The 24,652-nt window shown below is 41.6% G+C and overlaps 1 protein-coding gene across 5 annotated transcripts in view; it reads left to right on the top strand.

The window, feature by feature from the left end:
• Nucleotides 1–24,652, top strand: part of scn8aa (sodium channel, voltage gated, type VIII, alpha subunit a) — a 48,606-nt gene that overhangs the window by 5,899 nt on the left and 18,055 nt on the right. For 2 of the 5 annotated variants that reach the window (XM_013273173.3, XM_019349955.2), the window contains exons 3-20: nt 1,813–1,931; nt 3,351–3,440; nt 3,640–3,768; nt 4,623–4,714; nt 7,598–7,819; nt 8,087–8,150; nt 8,318–8,459; nt 10,655–10,861; nt 10,952–11,233; nt 13,720–14,034; nt 15,605–15,740; nt 15,978–16,216; nt 18,496–18,669; nt 19,205–19,561; nt 20,640–21,113; nt 22,990–23,107; nt 23,690–23,844; nt 24,291–24,464. In XM_013273173.3, the coding sequence (XP_013128627.1) occupies nt 1,813–1,931; nt 3,351–3,440; nt 3,640–3,768; nt 4,623–4,714; nt 7,598–7,819; nt 8,087–8,150; nt 8,318–8,459; nt 10,655–10,861; nt 10,952–11,233; nt 13,720–14,034; nt 15,605–15,740; nt 15,978–16,216; nt 18,496–18,669; nt 19,205–19,561; nt 20,640–21,113; nt 22,990–23,107; nt 23,690–23,844; nt 24,291–24,464 (3,489 nt within the window). Of the gene's footprint in view, nt 1–1,812; nt 1,932–3,350; nt 3,441–3,639; nt 3,769–4,315; nt 4,408–4,622; nt 4,715–7,597; nt 7,820–8,086; nt 8,151–8,317; nt 8,460–10,654; nt 10,862–10,951; nt 11,234–13,719; nt 14,035–15,604; nt 15,741–15,977; nt 16,217–18,495; nt 18,670–19,204; nt 19,562–20,639; nt 21,114–22,989; nt 23,108–23,689; nt 23,845–24,290; nt 24,465–24,652 lie in introns of all 5 variants that reach the window. The other 3 variants (XM_019349956.2, XM_019349958.2, XM_019349957.2) reach the window with 3 other exon arrangements.

Raw genomic sequence — 24,652 nt, 5'->3', positions numbered from 1 at the left:
ACAAAGATCTGCCACAGACACTGCAGAGCGTCTCTAAAATAAGATAACTGAAGTCACCCCTGTCACAAGTTCTTTGCCCAATCATATCAGTGCATGTATATCAGAGAAAACGCAAAATTTTGTCTTGTTTGGACTGGTTAAAGATGGTTTAATTTTCATCTATTGTAATAACATTGTCAGGAATATTTCAGCATGCCTCTAGATCGAGACAATGCAAAAATATATGTTTTTGCACACCAAATGGCATAAACAGGGTGAAAGCACGGCAAAGAATGCATGGGCATCTCATAGGAAGGCCTTACAGCATTCGTATATTAATGTCTCTGTGACTGTGGGGCTTTCGGGCTAAAGGCGCCATAAACGCAGCCCATTTATCGTTTGCCACAAGGGTCAAAAAAAGGAAGGGGTGTTGAGGCCCTCACGGATGCACTGGATTGAGCTTCTGTGTCGAAGCCGCTCTCTCTCTCTCGCGCTCTCGGTTTCTCTCTCCCACCCATCCCCCCTCCCTCCCGTCCTCTTCTTCGTCTTCTGCCCAGCTTCCCCGTTCTGGCTCCTCGTGCCCTGCTTCTCCTCAGCCTGCTGCTGCCACAGTTGCTCCCTGCCTGCCTGCTTCACTCGCTCTCCACCCCCCGCCTTCTCTGCCTCTCCTCCTCGCTCAGCTCTAGATTATGAAATTTTCAGTAGCTTTGCAGCAGCACTTTTGTCATGTGTTACCAAAAAAAAAAAAAAAAGCGCTTCATGGATAGCTGTGGAGTACATGTGTGTCAGGGTGACAGTAGTGGTTGTTGATTGTGCTGTGGTGCTGCTGCTGCTGCGTGTGATGTGTGTAATTATGCATTTGTTTGTGAGTCATGGATATGTACCCTGCATATGTGCATGATGGCTGTGTTTAACAGAAATGTCATGATGGGACATTTCCAAGCGTGTGATTGTCTTGACTGGTAGATGACAGTGTTAATGATGAGGGAGATGCTGCACTGACCTATAATTATAATAAGAGAGGAAGGCTGGAGGAAGGAAGGGGGTCCAGTCATTTGAAACTGTACTGACGTCTCCCTTCATTTAGGTAATATTGACATCAGGCGTGAGCTGTTTTATTTGTAAGTGGACGCATTCGTCATTTTGCTCTTTTCAGATGTTTATGTTATAGCAAGAGCTCAGGCACGCACTTCATTTCTGTCCAAAAACGCACAAAATACACGCGGTCATGTGATGCCACCACCGTGAGGCGCCTTGCTGCCCACCTCCCCACCCATCCGCCCCGCTTCTCCTCTGTCCTCCTCCTCCTCTCCCTCCCTCCAGACTCCACTGTCGGTGTCTCTTCAGAGGCTCAATGTGGAGTCAGAGATGCCTTGTTAAAAGCACGAGGGCCCCATATCACTTGTGCAAATGCACAGTTCCATTAATGTTTCATGCAAATCGCCATGTTTTATTTAAACAATTATGAGGTTATCCACAGAAAGTGGCTCGCAAGCTCCTCTCGGTTTTGCCCATTTCCTTCCCCTTAAAGATGCCACAGTGGGCGGTGCAGCACTGAGAGTCTGGGACAACACACAGTCATCCTGCCAGCAGTTCTCACTTTATTTGCATTTGTTTAAAAGCAGCATTTTACTTTAATGCCCAAATGCACGTTGTTTATTTATCATCCACATACTAGGCGTGTATGCCTTGCAGAAAATGTTTTCACAGTGTTTCAAATAGGATGACATATACATTTTTAAATATTCCTTGCTATTGTTCTTTGTCTATTTATAATCTTTCTGATTGTTAACTGTCTCTCTCTCTCTCTCTCTCTGTTTCTTCTCTCCACAGACATTTATAGTGCTAAATAAAGGGAAGACAATCTTCCGTTTTAGTGCCACACCTGCCTTGTACTTAATAAGTCCTTTTAATCCGGTTAGGCGATTAGCTATTAAAATTTTGATACATTCATATCCTTTGAAATGGTGTCTAAACTGCTGGGACTGCAAAGGTTTCCTGTTTACGTGTATTATTCATGATGTGTTCTGTCTTTCTGCTCGCGCTGCTATCGACGTTTCCTGTGAGTGGAGGTACAGGAGAGAGTCGGTTTGTTACAGTCAAGAAAGAGCACAGAGGACGCCGTGCAGTAGCCATTTTATCACTGAAGGGAAAGGCTAGCACAAATGATGAGTCATCCTTAACAGTAAGCCAAGCTAGACCTCTTCGGTAAGCACATTATCGGTGCATTATCTAAGAATCCAGAATGAACAGTTGGAGGATGCACCCCTCTCTATTTAAAGCACCGTTAAAGACATAAAAGGAAACCTCAGCTGATCAGAGCTGTATGTTAATATTTTAGGTGCAAATCTGTCCGTCTATAAAAGTCAAAGCATTTTTAAGTTGCATAAAATTTGGCATGGTATACACAACACATATCGGTATTTATTAAAATGTAATATGAAAACAGACATGAGTGTTATGAAAGCAAAATTTATTCCAAAGTATAAATTTTTGCCTTTTTGAAATATATTTTATTTGACTTGTTTTTATCTTATCTATTTGCACAAGTTAAGGGAAGTGAGCCAGCTGCGTGTCATGTGACACACGACTGTTTGGGCATCTGGTTTAAAAATGAAGCAGAACGTTTTCATTTCCTGCACAACAAAACACACTTTGGCCGTGTGGACCCCCACTGTGCCTCCCTCCTGCAGCAAAGCAACCTGTGAGTTAGAGGTGCTCGCAGATACACATGGTTTATTTAAAGATCTGTGCATATACACCAAATGAGGCAAGGTGCATAATTAAAGGTTTTCCAGTTTAGGCACAAATTCATTATTTTTATAGATACAAAAAAAAATAGTAAGTAAAATAAAACAGAAATGCAGTAATGTGAGTGGCATTTAATTTTGCCCACCTCCTGCCAAAATAAATCTACATTTGTGTGTAGTGCACTGTGTAGGTCTTTGCAACTGCTGGTTAATGCTGTACAGGAATATTGTTCAAATATTTCAAAGCACAACTAATACTGAGTTCTGCAGGCGTTTAAAGCCAAGTCTGAAGTTTCCCTGGTTTCCTTTGAGTGTCAGCCTCTCTGCACTGAAAGCTTTGCACCTTTAAAATGTACTGTAGTTTTGCATTTCCACTAAATACATACTGTTTAAATATTTAATAGCCTTTATAGTAGTGGCTACGTTTAACCACCTTCAGTTAAGTGCTTTGAGTTCATGTCTTGACTTTAACTGTTTAAATATTGCTGGCTTTTTATGCTGACTCGACTGTAGGACATACATTACCTGTATTTTTTATTGTTATGTTTCACAGTGTCATAGATGTGTGATGATGTCTGTGATTACCACTACAGTCTGCGTTTTCCTTAACATGCTCCTCACTCTTTTCAGCATGATCATTATGTGTACTATTTTGACCAACTGTATATTCATGACCTTTAGCGATCCTCCTGAGTGGTCAAAACAAGTAGAGTAAGTACACTTTATCTGTTTTCATAGTAAAATATTAGACCGACAGAAAAGTGTTTTATCTGATTTTGTATGGTTCTAATTTTATCTAACGTCGGCATTTCCTGGGTGTTTTAACAGTTAATGAAGGTGCAGGCACTTAGAAATGAGCGAGCTTTGATCCAGCGCGGTGAACTGATTCTGTCAACGCTTTGTCTTTCAGGTACACGTTCACGGGAATTTATACGTTTGAGTCTCTTGTAAAGATCACTGCGCGAGGCTTCTGTATAGATGGGTTTACATTCCTAAGAGATCCATGGAACTGGCTGGATTTCATGGTCATTTCGATGGCGTAAGTATTTTAATTTCGATTGAGCTCTGAGTAAATAGGACGTTAAATTGGGCACAAATATGTTGTGTATTTGGGTTGGGTTAAAGTAAACTGATGTTTTAGTTATTATCCTTTTGCCTGGTTCCTATCTGATAACCCGTCTTCTGTGTTTCCTCATTTGAGCCGAGACTTCTCTGGTTTTCTCTTTGGGAATCGAAGATCTCCATCTGACACTGCTCGGCCTCCTTGACAACACCCACACCTCACTGTCATTTAGTCTGATTCATCTCCCTCTCGCCATCCAACTCTTGTCATTCACATTTTCTCTCTCAGTCGTCAGGAGCCTGCAAAATCCAATTTAATGCTCAGTGTCTTCCCAGCGACTATAAGTCACCTAGTTTACTTATTTCCATATGAGCAAACATAGCCCCCACCCCTCCCCCCCCAAAAAGACCATCATACAAAATGTCATTGTTTCTCACAAAGCCCATCTTTGTCTGAATTGATCTTTTCACCGTTTATCTGCGTGTAAATAATAAGCTGTTGTAACTGTGGTTTGATCCTGCAGGTATATAACAGAGTTTGTAAACCTAGGCAATGTCTCAGCTCTGCGCACGTTCAGGGTGTTGAGGGCATTGAAAACTATTTCTGTAATTCCAGGTAAGACAGGATGGTGCGGGGTGGGGTTGGGGGCAGCGGGGCGGGGTCGGTGTTAGGTGTGTGTGTCTTTCTTTCCTTTTACCTTCCACCCTTCTCCTCAGTGGACAGGCTCTGTGAGTGGCGTCGTTTCCTCCTGGTTCGGTGGTGTTGTGCTCTTGGCGTGTGTGGTTTTTGTCATCGTGTTTGTTCTGTGTGTGATCCTTCCCCTATTTCAGATATATAACAGAGTTTGTGGACCTGGGCAATGTATCTGCGCTGAGAACATTCAGAGTTCTCCGAGCATTGAAAACTATCTCTGTCATTCCAGGTGAGACTCAGTTTAAACACTAAGGCTGATCCTCTCACCCTTTCCTTTCTACTCACTATTATTATAATTACGATTATGATTTTAGCGATATTAAAAAAAAAAAAATTGGAGAAAACCATTTTTTGATTTATTTTTCCTCCAAAATTATCAAAAATGGTACTAATACATTTTTGATAGGCTTTGCAGTCTCCTCTAGGGCCCTCCAAAGTGTCTGCACTCTCTTCTGCCCCAGTAGTGCTCTTGTTTCCAAGGCAGCTTTTGTCTTTAAGGAGAATTAGCTTCAACTCACTCAACTTCAACTAGCTTTTCAGAAGAAGCAAATGCCGTTACCTGTGGCAAAGAAATGTGTTGTTAGAACACTGTAAACTTAAAATATGCTTGTTATGTTTTATGAGAAAAGAAAAATCAGACATAGGCTTTAATCCCTGTAGTTGTTCCTAATTGGAAATTTGAGAGGATTCCTGGTAATGGGGTCCAAAACAAACCTGGTGTGAGCTGTATTTTATGAGAAAAGGTATAGCTCTTATACAGATCTTACAGAACATACCAATTACTTATGTATGAAGACTGCCAAGCCTAGTTTGTGAACATACCTCTTATGCTGCATGATGCTTTTCGGTCACTTGCTTTTATAATATTAGCCTACCAAGAGCTTGGCTGATTAATGGCATTGAAAGTTTGATTTGCCCTCTTTTTTGTTTTTTAGCTTGTTGATTGATTTTTTTTCTCTGTTTTTATGACCTCTTTGAATGATATATCACAAAAAAAAAGATATTTGGGAATGCTGATGGAATGGTAACGCTGACCGGACATCTGACCGGAGAACATTAAACAGATGTTGCAAAACAGCCGCTAAAGATTGCTTTCTTTTTCAAATTACACATTCATACTGAAATTTGAAAAAGTCTTCTTTGAGTGCAGACGATTTAGATATCAGTTTGGCATTTTGGGAAATATGCTTGTTTGTTTTTGGGCTCAAAGTTGGATGAGAAAATTGATACCATTCTCATGCCAGTACCTAAAGTTACTGCGAGCATCTGGTTAACTTAAAGACTGCAAACAGACTTCCTGGCTCTGTCCAAAGACAGCAGCCACCTAACAGCAGCTCCAAAGATCCCTATTTAACACATCGTATCTGCTTTTTTAAAATCTGATGAAACGCTGGTTGGTAGGATGTATTGATCTTCTAATCTAGCGTTCAGCCACAAAATTAATAACATATTTCCCCAAAATTCTGGACTCTCTGTTAAAATGCTGGTACAGAAGTAATGAAAATGGAGCTTTTATTGATTTTTATAGATTTGTTTAATAAAGCAAACAGTAATCCATGTGAACGGGAGGGCTTATTTCCAGGGAAACATACAGATCTGTTAGTTTGATTTGATCAATCTTTTCATGCGCTTGTAAATAAGATGTATGGTGATTTAAAGTGGACCTACTATGCTTATTTCTAGCTCCACACTTTAATTCTTGGACTCTATCAGAGTTCTAGTTTAAGCTAGTCTTTACTGGTTTTTTAGATTATGCTGGGGCTTTGTGTGACCCGCGAATGCATCAAGCTGTTGCATTCCTCCCTTTATACAAGCTTTCTTTTGATTGGCTGTCCCTTGCAAACAAAAGGTGGGTGGAGCTTCTGTGCATTTTGATATCTTGAAATTCTTGAAAAAACTGCCAGAAATGGAGCATTTACCTGCTTTAAGCCTGAGGTTTTTGCTCTTACGTAGTATGAACATCAGCTCCTGTAACAGCACATAAGGAAATAAAGAAAATGATAATAGGTCCCTTTAAATATGAGCAGCTCCTTTCGTGTCTGGTTTGACGGAGCTTTTAGTAAGATTATTTGAAAGTCTAAATTAAGATCATAATTTATCGAAAGCTTGTAGCAGGTCAAGCCTGCTGTACGTGTAGTGGGTGAATGGTAAAAATGGGGCGTGGGCGATCCTGCTTCCATCTTTGAGTTCCTCGTGGATCCGTGCGAATGCTGCCAGAGGAGGCCTGTCTGGAAGGTAAAGCGATTTTGTCTTTAGTGAAACTGTGGATGAGACAGACTACAGGGTCGCGGTATGGGGAGTCAGTGCTTTCCTAATGACACCTTACACAAGACAGTTCAAGAAAGTGCCCACACCGGCACTGGCATTGAATTGCTTCTGTTCAGCCTTGGAGTTTAAATGACCTGCATGCGGTTTAATGCCCCCCTGCCTGTGCCTCTGTCCCTCTCATGGCCTCTCGTTGTGCTGCTGTGCTCTTTTCCTTATGGATTTCCTCTCACTTATATAAAGTCTTCCCCCTCTTTTTTACTTCATCCATCATTGGCAATGAAATGCTAATTTCTTCTGTTGAAGAGCCCATTATTTGGATTTGAGATCTGTTGTAATAATCTGAAAAGAGTGGGAAGGCTCCTGAATATTTCCTGTTTGTTGTTTCTAGAGATGTTCTGTATGTAAACTCCCAGTTTTGTCCAAAATGTATTACTACCCATATCTAAAATTTATAGTATTTTACCAGTTCAGATTTTTATTTATAAAATGATCCCTTTTGTTTTAATGTTGAATTTAGTTAAAAATCCCAAATGAACATTTAGTTTTATATTCAAGTTGATGACAATACATCTATTATTTTTATTTATAATTAAATTCAGTGGGAAGGTTTTCAAATGTAGTCTCAGCCAGATTTTTATGAATATCTTAAGATGCAGGGATTTACTGGCTTTAGTTACGGGATAAATTTAAAAAGATGAGCTCTAGTAGCAGCTGACACTCCAGAGATTAACACATGGGACATGAGGAGCTCCTGCATCACCTGTGTGGTTTGTGTATGTGTGTGTGTGTGTGTGTGTTTGCGTGTGTGTCTGCGTGCGCATGTGTGTTTGTGGCTGGCCTGCAGGCCTGAAGACCATTGTGGGTGCCCTGATCCAATCTGTGAAGAAGCTTTCGGATGTGATGATCCTGACCGTCTTCTGTTTGAGCGTCTTTGCCCTCATTGGTCTCCAGCTCTTCATGGGTAACCTGCGCCACAAGTGTGTGATCTGGCCAATCAACACCAACGAGAGTTACCTAGCCAATGGCAGCAAGGGCTTTGACTGGGACGAATACATCACGAACGACAGTAAGTAGAGTCAAGGCGTCACCAACGGTGACCTGGCACGGAGGTCAGAGTATGAGTCAACCCATATGCTTGAATGGGGAAACAATATGTCGTTTTGGCACTTATCGTGCAAAAGAAATTTGTTTCAAATGAACCGAAGTCAAAATTTCCGAGTGAGCTGGAGTCAGAAATGTTCTGAATGGATTAAGTTAAGTAAATCTCGACAGAATGTGAGCGAAATGACTCAGTTTGGCTGTTTTCCTTTCTTGCTTTTTTTTTCCCTCTCAGCCAACTTCTACTTCCTGCCTGGCCAGTTGGACGCTCTGCTCTGTGGGAACAGCTCAGACTCTGGGTGAGTTGCCTTCTCCACCCTTCAAAATGAGTACCAAGATTTGCTGTAGCTCCTCTGTGTGCTTATAGTCAGACTACATTATCAGTAAATAGTGCTGACTCATTTTTGGGCTGAATGCCCTGTTCTGTCTCTATGTGTCTCTCTCTCGCTCTCTCTCCACCCCTCAGCCGCTGCCCGGAGGGCTACACATGCATGAAAGCTGGGAGGAATCCAAACTACGGCTACACCAGCTTTGACAGCTTCGGCTGGGCCTTCCTGGCTCTCTTCCGACTCATGACACAGGACTTCTGGGAGAACCTTTACATGCTGGTAAAGCAGATGTGTCCACAACTTCAGCTTGTTTCACCATGTAACAGCCCTCAGTGCTGAAATCTGATTGATATTTGGCCTTTGGACAGATTTTATAGAAGTTTCAAAGGTGTTAATTTTGATGGACATATATTATAATTCAAACAAAGGCATCAAAAGCGTAGATAAATAAATAATGCTAGTCTGAAGTGCAATAGACTGGCAGCCTGCCCAGACTGTATCACGCCTCTTGCCCTGTGACAGCTGGGATAGGCTCCGCCCCCAATAGTACAACCCTTAACTGGATAAATCAATGAAATGATTAAAAAAGGATGGTGAGTGGATGGTTTGTTTCTCATCCATTATTAGTGACAGCAGCTTTTTTAAGATTTCTTTTGCCTTTACTGGATAGTTCACCAGTGAAGATTAGACAGGAAATTGGGCCGAGAAGAGAGGAAGAAATACAGCAGTTCAGCTGCTGCAGTTCAGCTGTGTGTGTGGGCACCTGCTCAACCAGTAAGCTAAACTGGTGCCTGATGACAGCAGTCTTTAACTGCACCACTAAAGCTGAAAAACTGCCCTCAAACTGTGAATGAACTGATTCCCTGGATCCAGAAGGATTTTTGGATAAAAACTTGACCTCACATGTCCAATTTTTTCCTTTTTTTATCTTCTTTATCTCTTTAAGCGACCCAGTTGACAGACAAACCAATCGCATGGTGGAGGTGGTTATCAGCTGTCTAGTGATTTTATTACCCTGCAGCACAAATGCCAAAAAAAGATTGTGTACCGAACATCTTGTAAGACTTCCATCTCCTGCAAAATGCTCGAGCAATATTTTGTAAAATACATCATAATCAGCAGATAAAAGTGTATTTGCTGTTATGAAATCCCCATTATTCAAAAACTGGTGGTGGCTTCTGCATTTAGCTCTAGTTCACCTCCAAGTTTATCCCCTGTTCTCAGTCTCATGTGGGTACTGTGGCACCGTCACCGCCATCTGGTCTGTCTTGCAGGCTGTTCCACATTAAGCTTCCCTGAAATGGTGGAGACAGTCCTGCCTCCACGTACAAGTGGAAGGAAGGAAGCATGAAATATTAAGAGCTGAGGATTACAGTATGACCAATGCGAGCGATGAGACCTGATGAGAGCATCGTGGCACATATTTCTATTTTCACTCTCATCTTTGAAATTCAGCCTCCAACTGCAGGCTCTCGCTCATACTGTACGCCGTATGTGTAGAATAATCATTATGCAGCCACTTTTGGTTTGGTGTAAGGACATTAAGTAATAAAATGCCTTCCTATGGATCATATTTCTTTCCCAGTACTGAGCGTTTAAAAAAAACACATTTTATTTCGATATATGTAAGATTTAGTGATTTGTGCAACTAAAATAGAACGTTTGAGCCAAATGTCCTGCACGCACTTCTCAGCAATACGTCAACTGCATGCATAATTGATGGGTGAGGATATTTTACTTCCCTACCTGCTAGAGTCCTTTTTCTCCCCTTTTTGCTGTCTGAAGACGTATTTCATTTTTTGAGGAGGTGCATGAGTGAGAACGTTTTTAGTCAAATTTGGGATCCTTTCATGATGACTGTTTGCTTGCTGGTTTATCTAAACCTTAAAATATAACTGCGCAAGAATGACTTTAACCATTGTATGTTAGCATGAAGACAAAGTGAGACCAATGAGCTTTCTGCTTTGTGTGTTCATCTGTTCAGCTGTACCTCTGCCGCTCAGTCTCCTCACTTCTCATCTCCAGTGGGCATAGCGTCCAAATCTGTAGAAATAGTTTGGCTATTCACAGTGAGCGTGCAAAGTAGGTCAGTTCTTTCTGATGAACAATACAGTCTCACATGGAGGGTTTTAATGAGCACAAAGTATAAAATCATTTACTGAATTTATTTCCACACATTATTTTCACATCAGAAACAGACAGATGAAATTGTGCGAGCTGTTTTAAGTTTGTAGATTTGACTCTTCTGTCCTCAGAAGGTGAGAGACATTTACCCTCCTCACTTGAGGCTTGCATTCATTTTTGCCCCCAGGAATGCTCAGACCAGTCTTCTATTTCATTTCTGATGAGTCATATTAAGAGATGAGCAGTGAGGCTGACGTTGATTCTTGGGTTGAAGTCATGTATCAGATCTCACGGGTCTGCTGTGTTCTTCCTCTCTCTCCCCGGACCTCTGTGGCACTGCCTCCTAACAGACCCTCAGGGCGGCAGGGAAGACCTACATGATTTTCTTTGTCTTGGTGATCTTTGTGGGTTCATTCTACTTGGTGAATCTGATCTTGGCTGTGGTAGCCATGGCCTATGAGGAGCAGAATCAGGCAACAATGGAAGAGGCCGCGCAGAAGGAAGAAGAATTCAAGGCGATGCTGGAGCAGCTAAAGAAGCAGCAGGAAGACGCTCAGGTGAGTCTTCTGCAAGTTGAAGGCAAAACCTTTTCACGGATTGTGTCAAAATATCGTTCTGATTTCACTCACGTGGTTGTTTCTTGTTAGACGGCTGCAATGGCAACCTCTGCAGGCACAGTGTCGGAGGATGCGGTAGAGGACGATGGAGGAGGGCGTCTTTCCTGCAGTTCGTCCGAGATGTCAAAGCTCAGCTCCAAGAGCGCTAAAGAGCGCCGCAACCGTAAGAAGAAGTGGCGGCAGAAGGAGCAGGAGAAGGAGAAAGGCGACAGCGAGAAGTTTGTCAAGTCAGAGTCGGACGATGGCAGCAAAAGGAGCCGCTTCAGATTCCCCGATAACCGCCTGGGCCGAAAGTCTTCCATCATGAACCAGGTGAGGAAGAAATTCCCTTTTCTTAGCAATGATCGGATGGTGACATTTTGATTGAAAGGAAAATTTAAGCTAAACTATAACAAGATATATTCCCAGTAGTAATTTTACACGATAAACAGAATTTGCAGCTCAGGAATAAAAACACTGAATTTGACAAACTCTTCTCTGAGGATGAGTATTTCACTCGTGATCATAGTGTGATGTAGATTTTTTCACACATGTTGGGGTTGGTACTAGAAGTCTTGCAGGAAAAAGAAAGTCTAAAATCACCAACATATAAGAAAATATCTACATGGCTAGAGTAAAGCTGTATGAGGCTTTTTGTGCCAAAACGAGACCAAATGAAACTCAAACAACACACAGAATTAGAACAGATACCTTTTCATGTCTATGAATAGAATATAGATGTCAGTAAGTCACATGGCTGCAGGAGTGGCATTCTTTCTACTTTTCATTTTCAGTATGTGAAATATAAGATTTACTCTACTTACAGAGCAGCGTGTAGTGATCAGAGATAAAGGAGCACATGTCCAGGGGCCTCAGTAGTGGTTAAGACTAGGCATAGATAGTGTACAAAGGCATGAAATGGTGTGCCTTAAAATATATGTGTGTGGATCGGCCTCATATCCTACCTCTACATGTGCAAATTCTACCATAAATGGTCGATTCAAAGGGCCTCATAATTGGCTAAATCAGAAATGAGCGCCCTAATTGCTTGGTTTCCCAGTCAAACATTCCTCTGGGATTACCTGAGCATTCATTGCAGCACTATGTGTTGCAGCAGCATTTATTTGTTTTACAGGAATCAAGCTGACTGATTTAAAGCTTGTCAAAATGACTGTGATACCACTCGCCTGAGGATGTCATTTAACGTTAGAAATTGATCTTTGCTTAGCTGAACTTGGCCTGCAGTATGATTGAGGCTCTGGTGAGGGTATGCATCGGCTTTATTCACAGACAGCAAATTTACGTAGTCAATAAATGAGACAACCAGAGAAGGCTTTATGGCACTCACTAACTTGGTGATACGGTGGACTACTGACTCTTCTGCGGTTCTCTAATTCTGTATCATCTGTCTTAGATCTCTACAAGCAATGACATTCATGAAAATCTGGTAGTCTGATTAATGGGAGGTAAAGCTATCAATGAAAGGAAGCCAGACATCCTTTAACAGCGCACAGTTTGGCTCAGTCTTCTGTGAGCGAAGTTTTTAGTTTAGAGATTTTAGTTACAGCTGCAACTTGAAGGCGCTCACAGAACAGCTTAAAATAACACTGCTGAATACTTGGATCGCTTAATTGAAGTTAATATGTGTGTTAGTGAAAAAGTGCATTATGAAGTCAGACTAACAATTGTGGTTGCTTCAGCTCAGGAGGTAGTGCAGGTCATCTGTTAGTTTGATGGTTTGATTCCTGGCTCCTCCAGTGTGCATGGGTAAGATGCTTATCCCGAGTTCTCCAATGGATACATCGGCTTATAACTGTGTGTGAAGGTTAGATAGAAAGTGTCTGCGTCAGTGGATGATTGAGGCATGTCGTATTGGAGTGTTCAGATAGAATAGATGGGTGTGATATCAGAACCTGTCTATCTGCCATTTTACTCTGAGTCGGAGCATCATTACAGATAAAAAGATTCCTCTCACTGACCACCTCACCATCAGTTTCCTCTTTCTTGCGCACTCGTAGGTCAACGGTTCCACAGAGATGCTCGCATTTTCCTGGCCACTTTTTCTGGATATCAGCTTTTGTGCTGGAAGTGGTGTGCGCCTCATTTTGGCCTGTTTTTGTGTGTACCCAATGCTGATGTATGAGGCCTCATATTCAGAATTATTTACACAAATCTTTAACAGGGAGCAGTCCTGCTGCTGTGCTTAGACCGTGCTCGAGCTTTTAATTTTTTTGTGTTTTATGGAGAAGTATTCAGCTGACGGTTTAACGAGGCCTGCGGGCCTTATGTAACGCTTTTCAACACATCTGTGAAAATCCCTCATGTGACATGCAATGGTTCCTTTGCGCTTTTCACTCATCTTCTACACAACCAGAGGGCTATTGTCAAAACATTTGATTTCCCGTGAGCTAGCATACTTTGTGTAGAGCTAAAAAAAATAGTTGGATCAATGCTAGCTACATTCCAGATTGTTGCTGTCATGACTCATGTTCAGATCGCGCTTGTCTCAGACGCCTGTATCTCTGTCCTGTGTGTGTGTGTGTGTGTGACCTTGACACTGAAACATATCACTAACCTAATTATCTAGTTCTTGTTTATTTAGTCACACAAATGTTCCAGAAGAATATGACTCCTCATGGGAAGGAGCCTTTGCTGCATTAAATTTCCCACAGATGTCGGCTTTCATCTTGTCCTCTGGAGCTGATGACAAGCAGTGTAAAAATTATAGCACAATAGGTTGTAATTCAGAAGGGCCCAGGGCTCCACCACACAAATATCTCCTCTTCTCATCCTTTTTTCTACTTCCTTCCTCCCTCCAGTCTCTCCTGAGTATACCGGGCTCGCCCTTCCTCTCACGCCACAACAGCAAGAGCAGCATCTTCAGTTTCAAGGGCCGCAGCAAGGACGTGGGCTCGGAGAACGAATTCGCCGATGATGAGCACAGCACCGTCGAGGAGTGCGAGGAGCGGCGAGGCTCCCTGTTCAGCCCGTACAGGCGGAGCAGCTACACCGGCTTCCACGGCAAGAGGAACAGCACGGTGGACTGCAACGGCGTGGTGTCGCTCATTGGCCCCGGGCCCGGTGGACGCCTTCTGCCTGAGGTGAAAATAGATAAGGCAGCTACTGACGAAAGTGTAAGGAAGTCAATGAGTAGACCTATCTAGGCATGGCCCCCCTCTCGTCCGTTACGTTTCTTTCTGGCTCTCTATCCTCTACTGTCATCTTTGCAAGTCCGTATGTATCTCTTGGCTAAGCGCTCGCGCCTCCCCTCCCCCAGCCCCTGCAGTGTATGCTGCCCTCCAACTGTAGGCAAAGGATGGGAAAATAAACATGATTATAGCATTTATACTTAAACCAACCTTTCACAAGTTAGCTTCATACTTGGTCTATCAGTGACTTCCAGGCAATTTTATTGTTTGAAATGAATGATGACTGTTAATGTTTTGAATATGTCAGTATCAAACTTACAACTCATAAAGTACGTGCACTCAAAGGCACCAATCAAACAAACACGATTTTATCATTCAGCTGCTCACTAGTGTACAGATCAGAGAAAGAAGTAACGCACAGTTTTGTGTTTTAAGTTCCCGTTCACACACTAGCAGTAATGAAACAGTTTTTGTTAACAAATGGCATATAATGATTGGTTAACATGCTCCAGTGTGTTGATGTGTTCCTCCAGGCATCCAGGTCCTCTGCTAGCCTGTGTGGGTAGATCTGCAATAGAAGGCGGAGGGAACAGAGGGGACCAGCTCTATAGAGCCACAGACAATTTTATCTGCTTCCCTAATTCCCTGATTCCATCCCAGAGTATATGTATCTATCTATCAACATAAATATATATATATATATATATAAATATATAAAAGTAACACACCATCCTATTAGGGTTTCATAAAATACTATAAGAAATGAAGGAGGGCTGCTGTCCTTGTCTGTCTATACCTTTCTATGTTTTCCAGTCTCTCCCTGGTCAGCATTAGCAAATTAGTTGTGTCTCATTCTAGTTAGCATGGTAGATTTAAACCCTAAATTAGAACAAGCATGATGTAGACAAACCAAACTTTGGCTATGATGTCTGTAATTTCCTCTCCTTCTCTTTGACTTGGAGCATGCTCATGCATGACAACTGGATGAATTTGAACTACCTGCCTTCATATGACCTATTTACAATGCTCTTGACTTGATGGTTGCAATATAAGTTATATGGTTTCAAAATAGGAAGATACAGTAGCATCAATTTGCAAGTTTATGTTAAAAATGGCCAGATTTGGGAGACATTTTGTAAAATAACCTCATGATTATATTGCAATGGCAGCAAAGCCTCCATTATTGCATGACGGGACTGAGAATGCATTCATGCAGAAGCAGTTCTCCTCGCACAGTGTCTCACAATTCATTTATTATCTAATTGGGATGAGCTAATTACATTCAAACACAATTAGGTCAAGTAGCCCTAGACCACTGCTCCCACTTTGGCTGAAACCTGCATGCATTTACAGCATACACACATCTTCCTTGAAACCAGCATACACATAGACGAGAATGAAACGTGCCCTGCCCCCCACCCCAAAATTTCTGATCCTCGACTACTTTTTCCTGCCGTTGCTGTCGTGCACTTCCCTCCGCCGGCCACCGGTGGTGATGTGGGATGGTGTTCATGTCCTCTCCATGGGTGCTTGATTCTTCCTCTCCTCCTGACAGCCGACTACTGAGGTTGAGGTGAAGAAGAAGCTGTCGGGCTCCCTGATGGTGTCTGTGGACCAGCTCAATACCTCCTTTGGGCGGAAAGAGCGGGCCAACAGTGTCATGAGCGTCATTACCAACACACTAGTGGAGGGTACTGCCACTTTAACCCAGCTATTTAACCTGCTCTCTCATTATTCTTTAACTAGGGCTGCTCTTCATTGTTTGATTAGTTTGACATGAATTTCCTGCTTATCTGCTTTGCATATTCAAAAGTACCAGATACATACATTGCATAAAATTTTTTTCTATCCTATTATACCATTGCATGCAGTTTGCTGAGCATGCAAGTATGTTTGGTTTTCATGTATGATCCGCGCTATGTCTTCAGAACTGGAGGAGTCTCAGCGCAAGTGTCCCCCATGCTGGTATAAGTTTGCTAACACATTCCTGATCTGGGAGTGCTGCCCTATGTGGATTAAGATCAAGGAGATTGTGAACCTAATAGTCATGGATCCCTTTGTGGACCTGGCCATCACCATCTGTATCGTCCTAAACACCCTCTTCATGGCTATGGAGCATTACCCCATGACCTCTGACTTTGAGGATATGCTGTCTGTAGGAAATCTGGTGAGTGGATTTTTTTGTTGTTGTTATTTTTATCTGGTATTCTTGTAAATGATCTTCTCTGCTTCTTCTCAGTAGCTCACAGAAAGGTGTTATTTATGGGACTGTAATTGACAGTGCTTTCATTGGCCGTTCTGAGATGAAAAGGGGGAAAAAAAACATCCCCGAACCCCCCGCTGCTTCCTAGAATTCGTGGATTTTTCTTTACGTACATGCACACACATGTTCCAGTCTTCTTCTCCCGCCTCTCTCGCTGTACTCTGGTTCAGTGGATGCGCCTGCTTCTCTGCTGGTTGGCTGACTGGTTGGAGGGCGGCGTTAATATTTCATGAAGGCTGATCGATGAGCTCTTCTAAAATGGTGCCTAAATAATTTCTGAGACCTGGTTGTTTTCATTAAAAGCTTTTTTTTTCTTTAAGAAACTGAGTAAATCAGAGCACCTGCACCATTTCACATTAGTTAACACATATTGTTATACGCTCTTTTATATACAGTTTTGTGTGTATGTCTGTTTGGTATTAATTTAAAATTGAAAAAGCAGTGAAATGTGTTCTTTGCTAGTTGTGGTTCATAAAAATCTACTTGAAAAGACTAATGGGTGGTACAGGTGGAGGTTTCTAGGTCACCTTGATGCAATATGAGTCATCATCCTGCGCACCAATGAACACACAGTCTGACAAACTCACGAGGGTGTATACAGGTCGATTTGTATGTTTTTTTGGACAATGATGCCCGAGTTCACATCACCCGAGTGGACTACATTCAAAGAATCAAGATGTCATGGAAGTGCAGACTTTCAGCTTTAATTCGAGGGGTTTGACTAAAGAACTACATTAACTGTTCAGGAATTACATTTTTATACACAGCTCAAAAGTAATTTGACAACTATGTGGCAAATAATTTCATGGCCGCATGAGGCTTGTTCCCTCGTTATGTATGATTATTTTAAATTAAGCACATAAAAGATCAGGAGTTGATTCCAAGTGTTGAACTTGCATTTTGTAGCTGTTTGCTGTTGTCCTCAGTATGAGGTTGATGTTAGTGAAGGAAAACAACCCATAAAAATCTAGTAAGAATGAATGCAGTGTTAACTCAGCAACACCAAAAGACCACAGAAGATAACCGAAGTGCATGATGACAGAATTATTTCCATGATTAAAAACAACTTCACAACATTTATTTCAATTAAAACAAAAACTCTCAAGGTAGTATGTGTATCACACTTGAGGTGTACAGAGCATTCACAACAAGGTGTAAACCACAGGTTACACTCAAGACAAGGAAGGAAAGATGAGACTTTGCCAGAAAACATCTAAGCGTTCAGAATTTTATTTAATTTTTTTGACAAATAAACTTGTAGTAGAATGAGAAGGACAGAAACACCTCATGATCTGAAGTACGCTACACCCTCTCTCAAACATGGTGGAGGCAGTGTTATGGCATAAGCACGCACGGTTGTTAGTGGAACTGGGTCACTAGTGTTTGTTGATGATGCGACTGCAGATAGAAGTTGCATGCTGAATTCTGAAGTGTACGACCAAAGGTTGCAGAACTGATCAGGCAGCAGTGTAAACCGATAAACCAAGAGTTTCTCAAAGCAAAGAAATGGGATATTCTTCAGTCAAACTAGTAACCAGATCTCAGCCCAATAGATCAAAGGAAAAATTAATGCAGAAAGAGCCACAAACCCACCTGGACTAACAGAGCATCTCAAGGGAGAAAACACAGCATTTGGTCATATCCATGATTTATAGACTAAATCCAATTAATTTGAAGTCTCTGAAAATAGGGGACTATAAACATAAAGATATCTGTAATGTCTAAAAAAGTTAAAGTAATATTTGATCTAAAGCTGAAAGTCTACACTTCAGTCACATCTTGGTTGTCTTATTTAAAATTTACTGTGGTGGCGTGCTGAGGCAAAATGACAAAATAAGTGTCATTGTCCAAAAACATGTATGGCCTACATGACTGTATGTTCGTTATGTGGTCTCTGTGATTGAAGGCAGCCATCAGTGATCTATTAAAGATGAGAACAAACAAGTGCCGTTTTATCCTCAGTGACTGCAGAGCAGCTGCCACACGCACGGACATTAACTAGATGTGCTTCCTCTGTAAATAATCTATATCTGTTTAAGTTCACTAGCAGTAGCTGAGAGTACTAACCTAATGCATTTTTCTGCAGAAGAAATATATTGCTTCTTTTACTACTCATTATTCTTTACATTCTGTTATATGTGCTTAGAAGCCAAGTTAAATGTGTCCTCCTTCTCGCATGTCAGGTTTTCACGGGGATCTTCGCAGGAGAGATGCTTTTCAAGCTTGTAGCTATGGATCCGTACTACTACTTTCAGGAGGCCTGGAACTGTTTCGATGGATTCATTGTGACTCTGAGCTTAGTGGAGCTGGCTCTGGCTGACGTGGAGGGCCTCTCAGTCCTGCGGTCATTCCGATTGGTAAATATCTATCTTTGCCTAGAAAAGTAGAGTTGAGATTGTATCATTGCATCATGTTGTTGTGTGTTATCATGCACACTCTGCACATCGAACAACACTTTTCCACTGATGCAGTGTCAGTGTTTAATCTAGAGCTGTTTGCACATATTTAACTCTTCCAAAAAACAAAAACAAAAAACCTCCCAAAAACTGCCGTATGTGTCAAAAACTCACAGCATCGCAAAGTCTCTGTACAAGTCTGAACCACTGACGTGGATATTTGAGGGGCTACTGCAAGATATACACCAGACTGGCAGATCTCAAACAGGTTCTCAAACCTGTCAGAAAGTGGGCTGTTTTTCGATAAGCACGAAGACAAAACTGGCTCTGCATTGGTACTGCATCTGAGGCGAATGAGGCAAAAGTAAATCTGTGTTTATTTAAACATTGCTGTATATTTATGCTATTTTTACTCTGCTGAATCGAAGCAACAAGTTCGTAAAGATGGGATGTTATGACTAAAACATAATCCTCCTACTCTTTCCTCCCACTTCAGCTCAGAGTGTTTAAGCTGGCCAAGTCGTGGCCCACTCTCAACATGCTGATCAAGATCATTGGTAACTCAGTGGGAGCCTTGGGAAATCTGACTCTGGTGCTGGCCATCATTGTCTTTATCTTTGCTGTGGTGGGCATGCAGCTGTTTGGGAAGAATTACAAAGACTGTGTGTGTAAGATCTCTGCTGAATGTGAGCTGCCCCGCTGGCACATGAATGACTTCTTCCACTCCTTCCTGATCGTCTTTCGTGTCCTGTGTGGTGAGTGGATCGAAACCATGTGGGACTGCATGGAGGTGGCCGGCCAGGCCATGTGCCTAATCGTCTTCATGATGGTCATGGTCATCGGTAACCTGGTGGTGAGTGTCCCATGTTGTTAGCTGGAAACTGTTAATGGGAGTTCACACATGACTCAGGTGCACCGTTCTTGACACAGTTTAAAAGACGTCCAGAAGGTAAAGCAAAGTGAGTGGACGTTTGAAAACTTCAGGCAGAATTCAGTAAAGTATTTGGTATGAAAACTGCACTTCTATTCTTTGTTACTTTAATAATGAAGGTTTAGAAGCTCTGTAGAGTTACAGAGAGGAAGACAACAAGCCTAAACCTTTTACACATGACTTTCACTACCAACAACTAGCTGTGTGACTGTTAAAACACACGGAAGTCTACTTCGGGCTTTCCGCTCAGGGTCCCAATGCAAACTCACATTACTGTTGCATAATTCGTAGCGTTTGGACCATAAATAAGGACTATGACTGCGACATATGACATCAACTTTTCTTCCATTTTTCCTTTATTGGATGCCTCATTTGTACCGCACACTTGAATCACAGTTATCTCACTGACTAAAGTTAATCAATGGAATCAATCCATCAATGGAAATAATGGACTTCAAGGTGCCCAATGAATAAAAAGCCTCTATTAGCTCTCTAGTGTAATGCGGTCAGAAATTGAGAATTTAGCACTCAACATCCGCTTCCTTTTTTCTTTTTCACACCTAGGGTTTTATTGAGGTTTTATATGAATATAAAAACAGTTCATTAGCATCACAAGTAAAACAGGAAGAAACAATGTGTATGGAATATTTGATATTCATAGCATATTACACTGTATGTAATGTGGAAGACCCGCATTCTATCACTTGACCAGCAGGGGGCGACTCCTCCAGTTGTAAAATAAGAAATGAATGTATAGAAGATTATATAAAAAGACCCCCCTTTTCACTTTATTACTTCATAGATTCATTACCTAATAGAGCTCATAATGTCAGTGTGTAATTTAATCTTCAATACAGTAAATGTTAAATCAGAGCATGGCATGATTTAGGGTGTGGCTTGTAAATCACAAGGTGCTACCTTACAGGTGTGCTCGGATTCCCTCTTGCTTCCTTCTAAACTGCTATTTTTTATGTATTTGTTTTTCATTTACTCTTTAAAGGTTTTGAACCTGTTCCTTGCCTTGTTGCTGAGCTCATTCAGTGCTGACAACTTGGCGGCGACAGATGACGACGGTGAGCCGAACAACCTGCAGATTTCTGTCATGCGCATCAAGAAAGGTATCGCATGGATAAAAGCCAAGATGCGATTACTGGTGGCCAGTCTGCTGAGGAAACCACCGATGGAAGATGAGCAGAAGCCGTTGGAAGACATGTACGACAAGAAGCTGAACTGTATCGCTAATCACACTGGCGTGGACATTAACCGTGACCTGGACTATGCCAAAAATGGTAACGGCACTACCAGTGGTATTGGCAGCAGCGTGGGCAAGTACATGATCGACGAAGACCACATGTCCTTCATCCACAACCCAAATCTGACCGTTTGCGTACCAATAGCTGTGGGAGAGTCCGACTTTGAGAACCTCAACACAGAGGACTTCAGCAGCGAGTCAGACAATGAGAACAGCAAAGAGGTGAGTGAAAACAGCTAGGATAGGGTCACATGAAAAAGAAAGCACGTCCCCTTGCAATTCTGTGATCCTGATCAGGTTCTAAAATGAAGTACATACAACCTGATTACAAAACATGACATATTAAACTGGTACATTATTTAACATAGATTAAGCCAAAATGCAGAAGCACTGTGTGAAAAACTAAGTGCACCCTTACTGCTTTCGTAGAAATTAAGAGGATAAGCAGCAGCTGGGTGCTGATAATCAAATGCACTTGATGATCAGCATGTGTGAGTTCATCTAAAAAAGCAGGAGTTTGCTGGTCTGGAGCCTTCAGGTGTTTGTTCAAGGGGGAAAGACATCATCATTACATTATTACAGATCTTAGAGGAGCAACTGTTGCTGCCCATCAGTCTGGGAAGACCATTTGCCATTTCAAAGGCCTTGTATCCAGTCCTACAGTAAGAAAGCATTCAAGTGAGTTGCCAATCTTGCCAGGAGTGGATTTCCCAGCAAATTTAATGCACGGTCAGACTGTGGAATACTAAAACTGCAAAAAACCCAAGAGCCACATCTCAGACTCTACAGATCTAATGTATGTTAAATATTAAAGTTTATGTCATTAAAATTGGGAAAAGACTAAACAAATATGGCGGTTTGGAAGGTTTGCCAGGAGAAAGCCTTTTCTCTCTAAGTGAACATGGAAACACAGCTTAGGTTAGCAAAGTCAAATCTAAACAAACTACAAGACTTCTAGAACAATGACAATTGGACAGATAAGACCACATGACCTGGGCACCTTGCAGTCACTGAATCAACCATGAACTCATTTACTGAAGTACTCTGGAGTAAAATGTGAGGCTGTCTGTCTGACAGCTAAAGCTTGGGTGATATTGGGTCATGAAATAGGACGATGATCTCAAGCATAGCAGTAACTCTGCAACCAAAAGGCTGAAAAATAAGCAAAACAAGGCCCACTCAAGTCCAGACCTCAACTGTACTTTCTTTTTTAACATGACTGCATATCTTATTCAGGGTGATTTTACTAAAAGAAAGAACAGCATACAAGGAAATATGTCCATGATATTCAAGCCCTTTCACTGGTTCCTAATTACATTGTCAATTTGTAAAATCTGATGCTCCACGTGTCGTTTTTGTTGTGTATAATCCTCAGCTATCCAACACTGTGCCATTTTCTCTCTCATGGCAGTGAAACTCTGGGTGTGGCTGGCCACTCTATGTTGCTCAGACACAAATATAACCCCATTACTCAATAGAGCCATCTAGACTGGCTTGAGCAGGCAGGCACTGCGGATGAATGGACGCTCTCTGACGTATGTGTTTTGATGAAATGCATTTAGAAGACTTTCAGAGCAGATTATCTGACATTTGATATTCCATTTCAGTGTTCAAACGGATGATAGGTGATGTTCAAGGTTCTTATGAAGTCCATTACAATATGAAAAAAAAACACAGAAAAAAAAAACAAAATCAAAGATTTTCCATTTAAAGATAGAGCTGATGTAATTTAGAAATAACATTTCCTAAGGCTCTAAGAGGCATTATGAGTCCATCGGTTCTTGGTACTGAAATAAAACATGAAAAGTTTCTGTATTTTGCATTTTTGTATGTTTGTTTCTATGCTTGTGAGATTGTTTTTCCATGTGTCTGTTTCTTAATGTCAGTGTGAATTTTATTTCTGTAGCACATTTAAAAGCAACGAGTTCTTTGTAAAGCAAACAAGATCAAATCAATAGATCGATAAAGTAAATAAAACAAAAGAAAATATTTAAAAAACCCCAAAACAAATAGAATAAACTGTGATTAAAGACATAATTAAAAATAACAAGACACCACCACATTAACAAAATGTGCTTATGCGTCTGCTTTTCTTTAGCTGGATGACACCAGTTCTTCGGAGGGCAGCACCATCGACATCAAACCAGACGTGGAGGAGGTGGTTGTGGTGGAGACGGTTGAGGAATACATGGAACCAGAGCCATGTTGGACAGATGGTGAGACCACTGCTTCCACACCACCCATTACCTCCACTCCACAACACAGAGACTCCCCAGGGGCTGGGTGGAAACTGTAGGGCACCAGGGTTGAAGGGGAGCTTCATTATAAAATATTATTTAACCATCTGTCTATATATCTAAGGTTTTAATAAACTAAAGTGCATTTATAGATACATTTTATATTGAACAAGAAGACAAAATGCTGGTTATTTTTGTTATTTACAGTTCATCCAGAAAGTAATCACTGTGCTTCATCAAAGTGAATTAAATTCATTTTTACCTCAAAATTCTTTGCAAATGTATTAAAAAATGAAAAACACAAATATAACGTGTTTGCACCCTATGTTAGATAAATCTAAATCCGCATGTGAAGGCTCAACTTGGGTAAAGTTCCTTGGGTGGGCAAAATGAATACAAAGACATGCATTCTGGGAATTGCAGTTTGAAAATGTAAAAGCTCTTTTAAGATTTTACCAGGAAAACATGTTGAGACCTCAGACTCGAATCTCAGGGCTGGTTCATTCCATCTTGTTTTGGCTCAATACATCTGATGTTGTTTCTTCTCCTGTGCGTCCTCAGCGTGCGTGGCCAAGTATAAATGCTGTGATGTTGACATCACTATGGGATGGGGGAAGAGCTGGTGGTTCCTGAGAAAAACCTGCTACCTGATTGTGGAACACAACTGGTTTGAGACGCTCATCATCTTCATGATTCTCCTCAGCAGTGGCGCTCTGGTAAGGAGGCCTATGTTAGCATTTGCTCACACTTAGGCAGACTGTACAGTTGAATAAAAAGAGAAAATGTTAAATTCAAGAATTCCACATACTTGAATCGATGAGTGAAGCATATATTTTAGCAACTGGCAACTTTAGCAACTTGCGACATTAAGGAGGTAACACAAGCCTATCAGTGGTGCGGTTAAATGGGATGGGAGAGGACGCAGGGAGTTTGGTGAGTTTGTTAAATGTGCCAAATACAAAGCACGGGTCTGCTGCAGGTATATAATTCTTGTGGACTTATTTACAATTTTCTTTCTTCCTGTAAATCACAGTTAGGATTCAGCCGTCGGCTGGGCTGTGGTGCCGTATACAGTTTCATTAGAAGCATCGTTAATCATCTCATGCAATATTTCTGTCACCGTCTTCTCTCTGTAACTAATGTGTTTCCTGTTTCTCTGTAGGCCTTCGAGGATGTGTACATTGAGCAGAGGAAGACCGTTCGGATCATTTTGGAGTATGCTGACCGGGTGTTCACCTACATTTTTATCCTGGAGATGTTGCTGAAGTGGGTTGCCTATGGTTTTGTCAAGTATTTCACCAATGCCTGGTGCTGGCTGGACTTCTTCATTGTGGATGTAAGTCTGGCTCTTGTTCCCTCCAGTGTGAGCTGCAGACTAGAGTAGTCACTTGCTCGGCAGCCACGCCCTGGTTCCACAGCGATAGGGTGCAACAGAAACTCATGCAGGCTCTTGATCAGCAGTATCAGTATCAGATATTATATACACCAACCAGCCAAAACATTAAAACCGACAGGCTGCAACAA

Source organism: Oreochromis niloticus, linkage group LG20 (genome assembly GCF_001858045.2).
Source record: "Oreochromis niloticus isolate F11D_XX linkage group LG20, O_niloticus_UMD_NMBU, whole genome shotgun sequence".
Lineage (NCBI taxonomy): Eukaryota > Metazoa > Chordata > Actinopteri > Cichliformes > Cichlidae > Oreochromis > Oreochromis niloticus.
The sequence above is the reverse complement of the archived record's forward strand: the minus strand, read 5'-3'. Positions and strand labels throughout refer to the sequence as shown.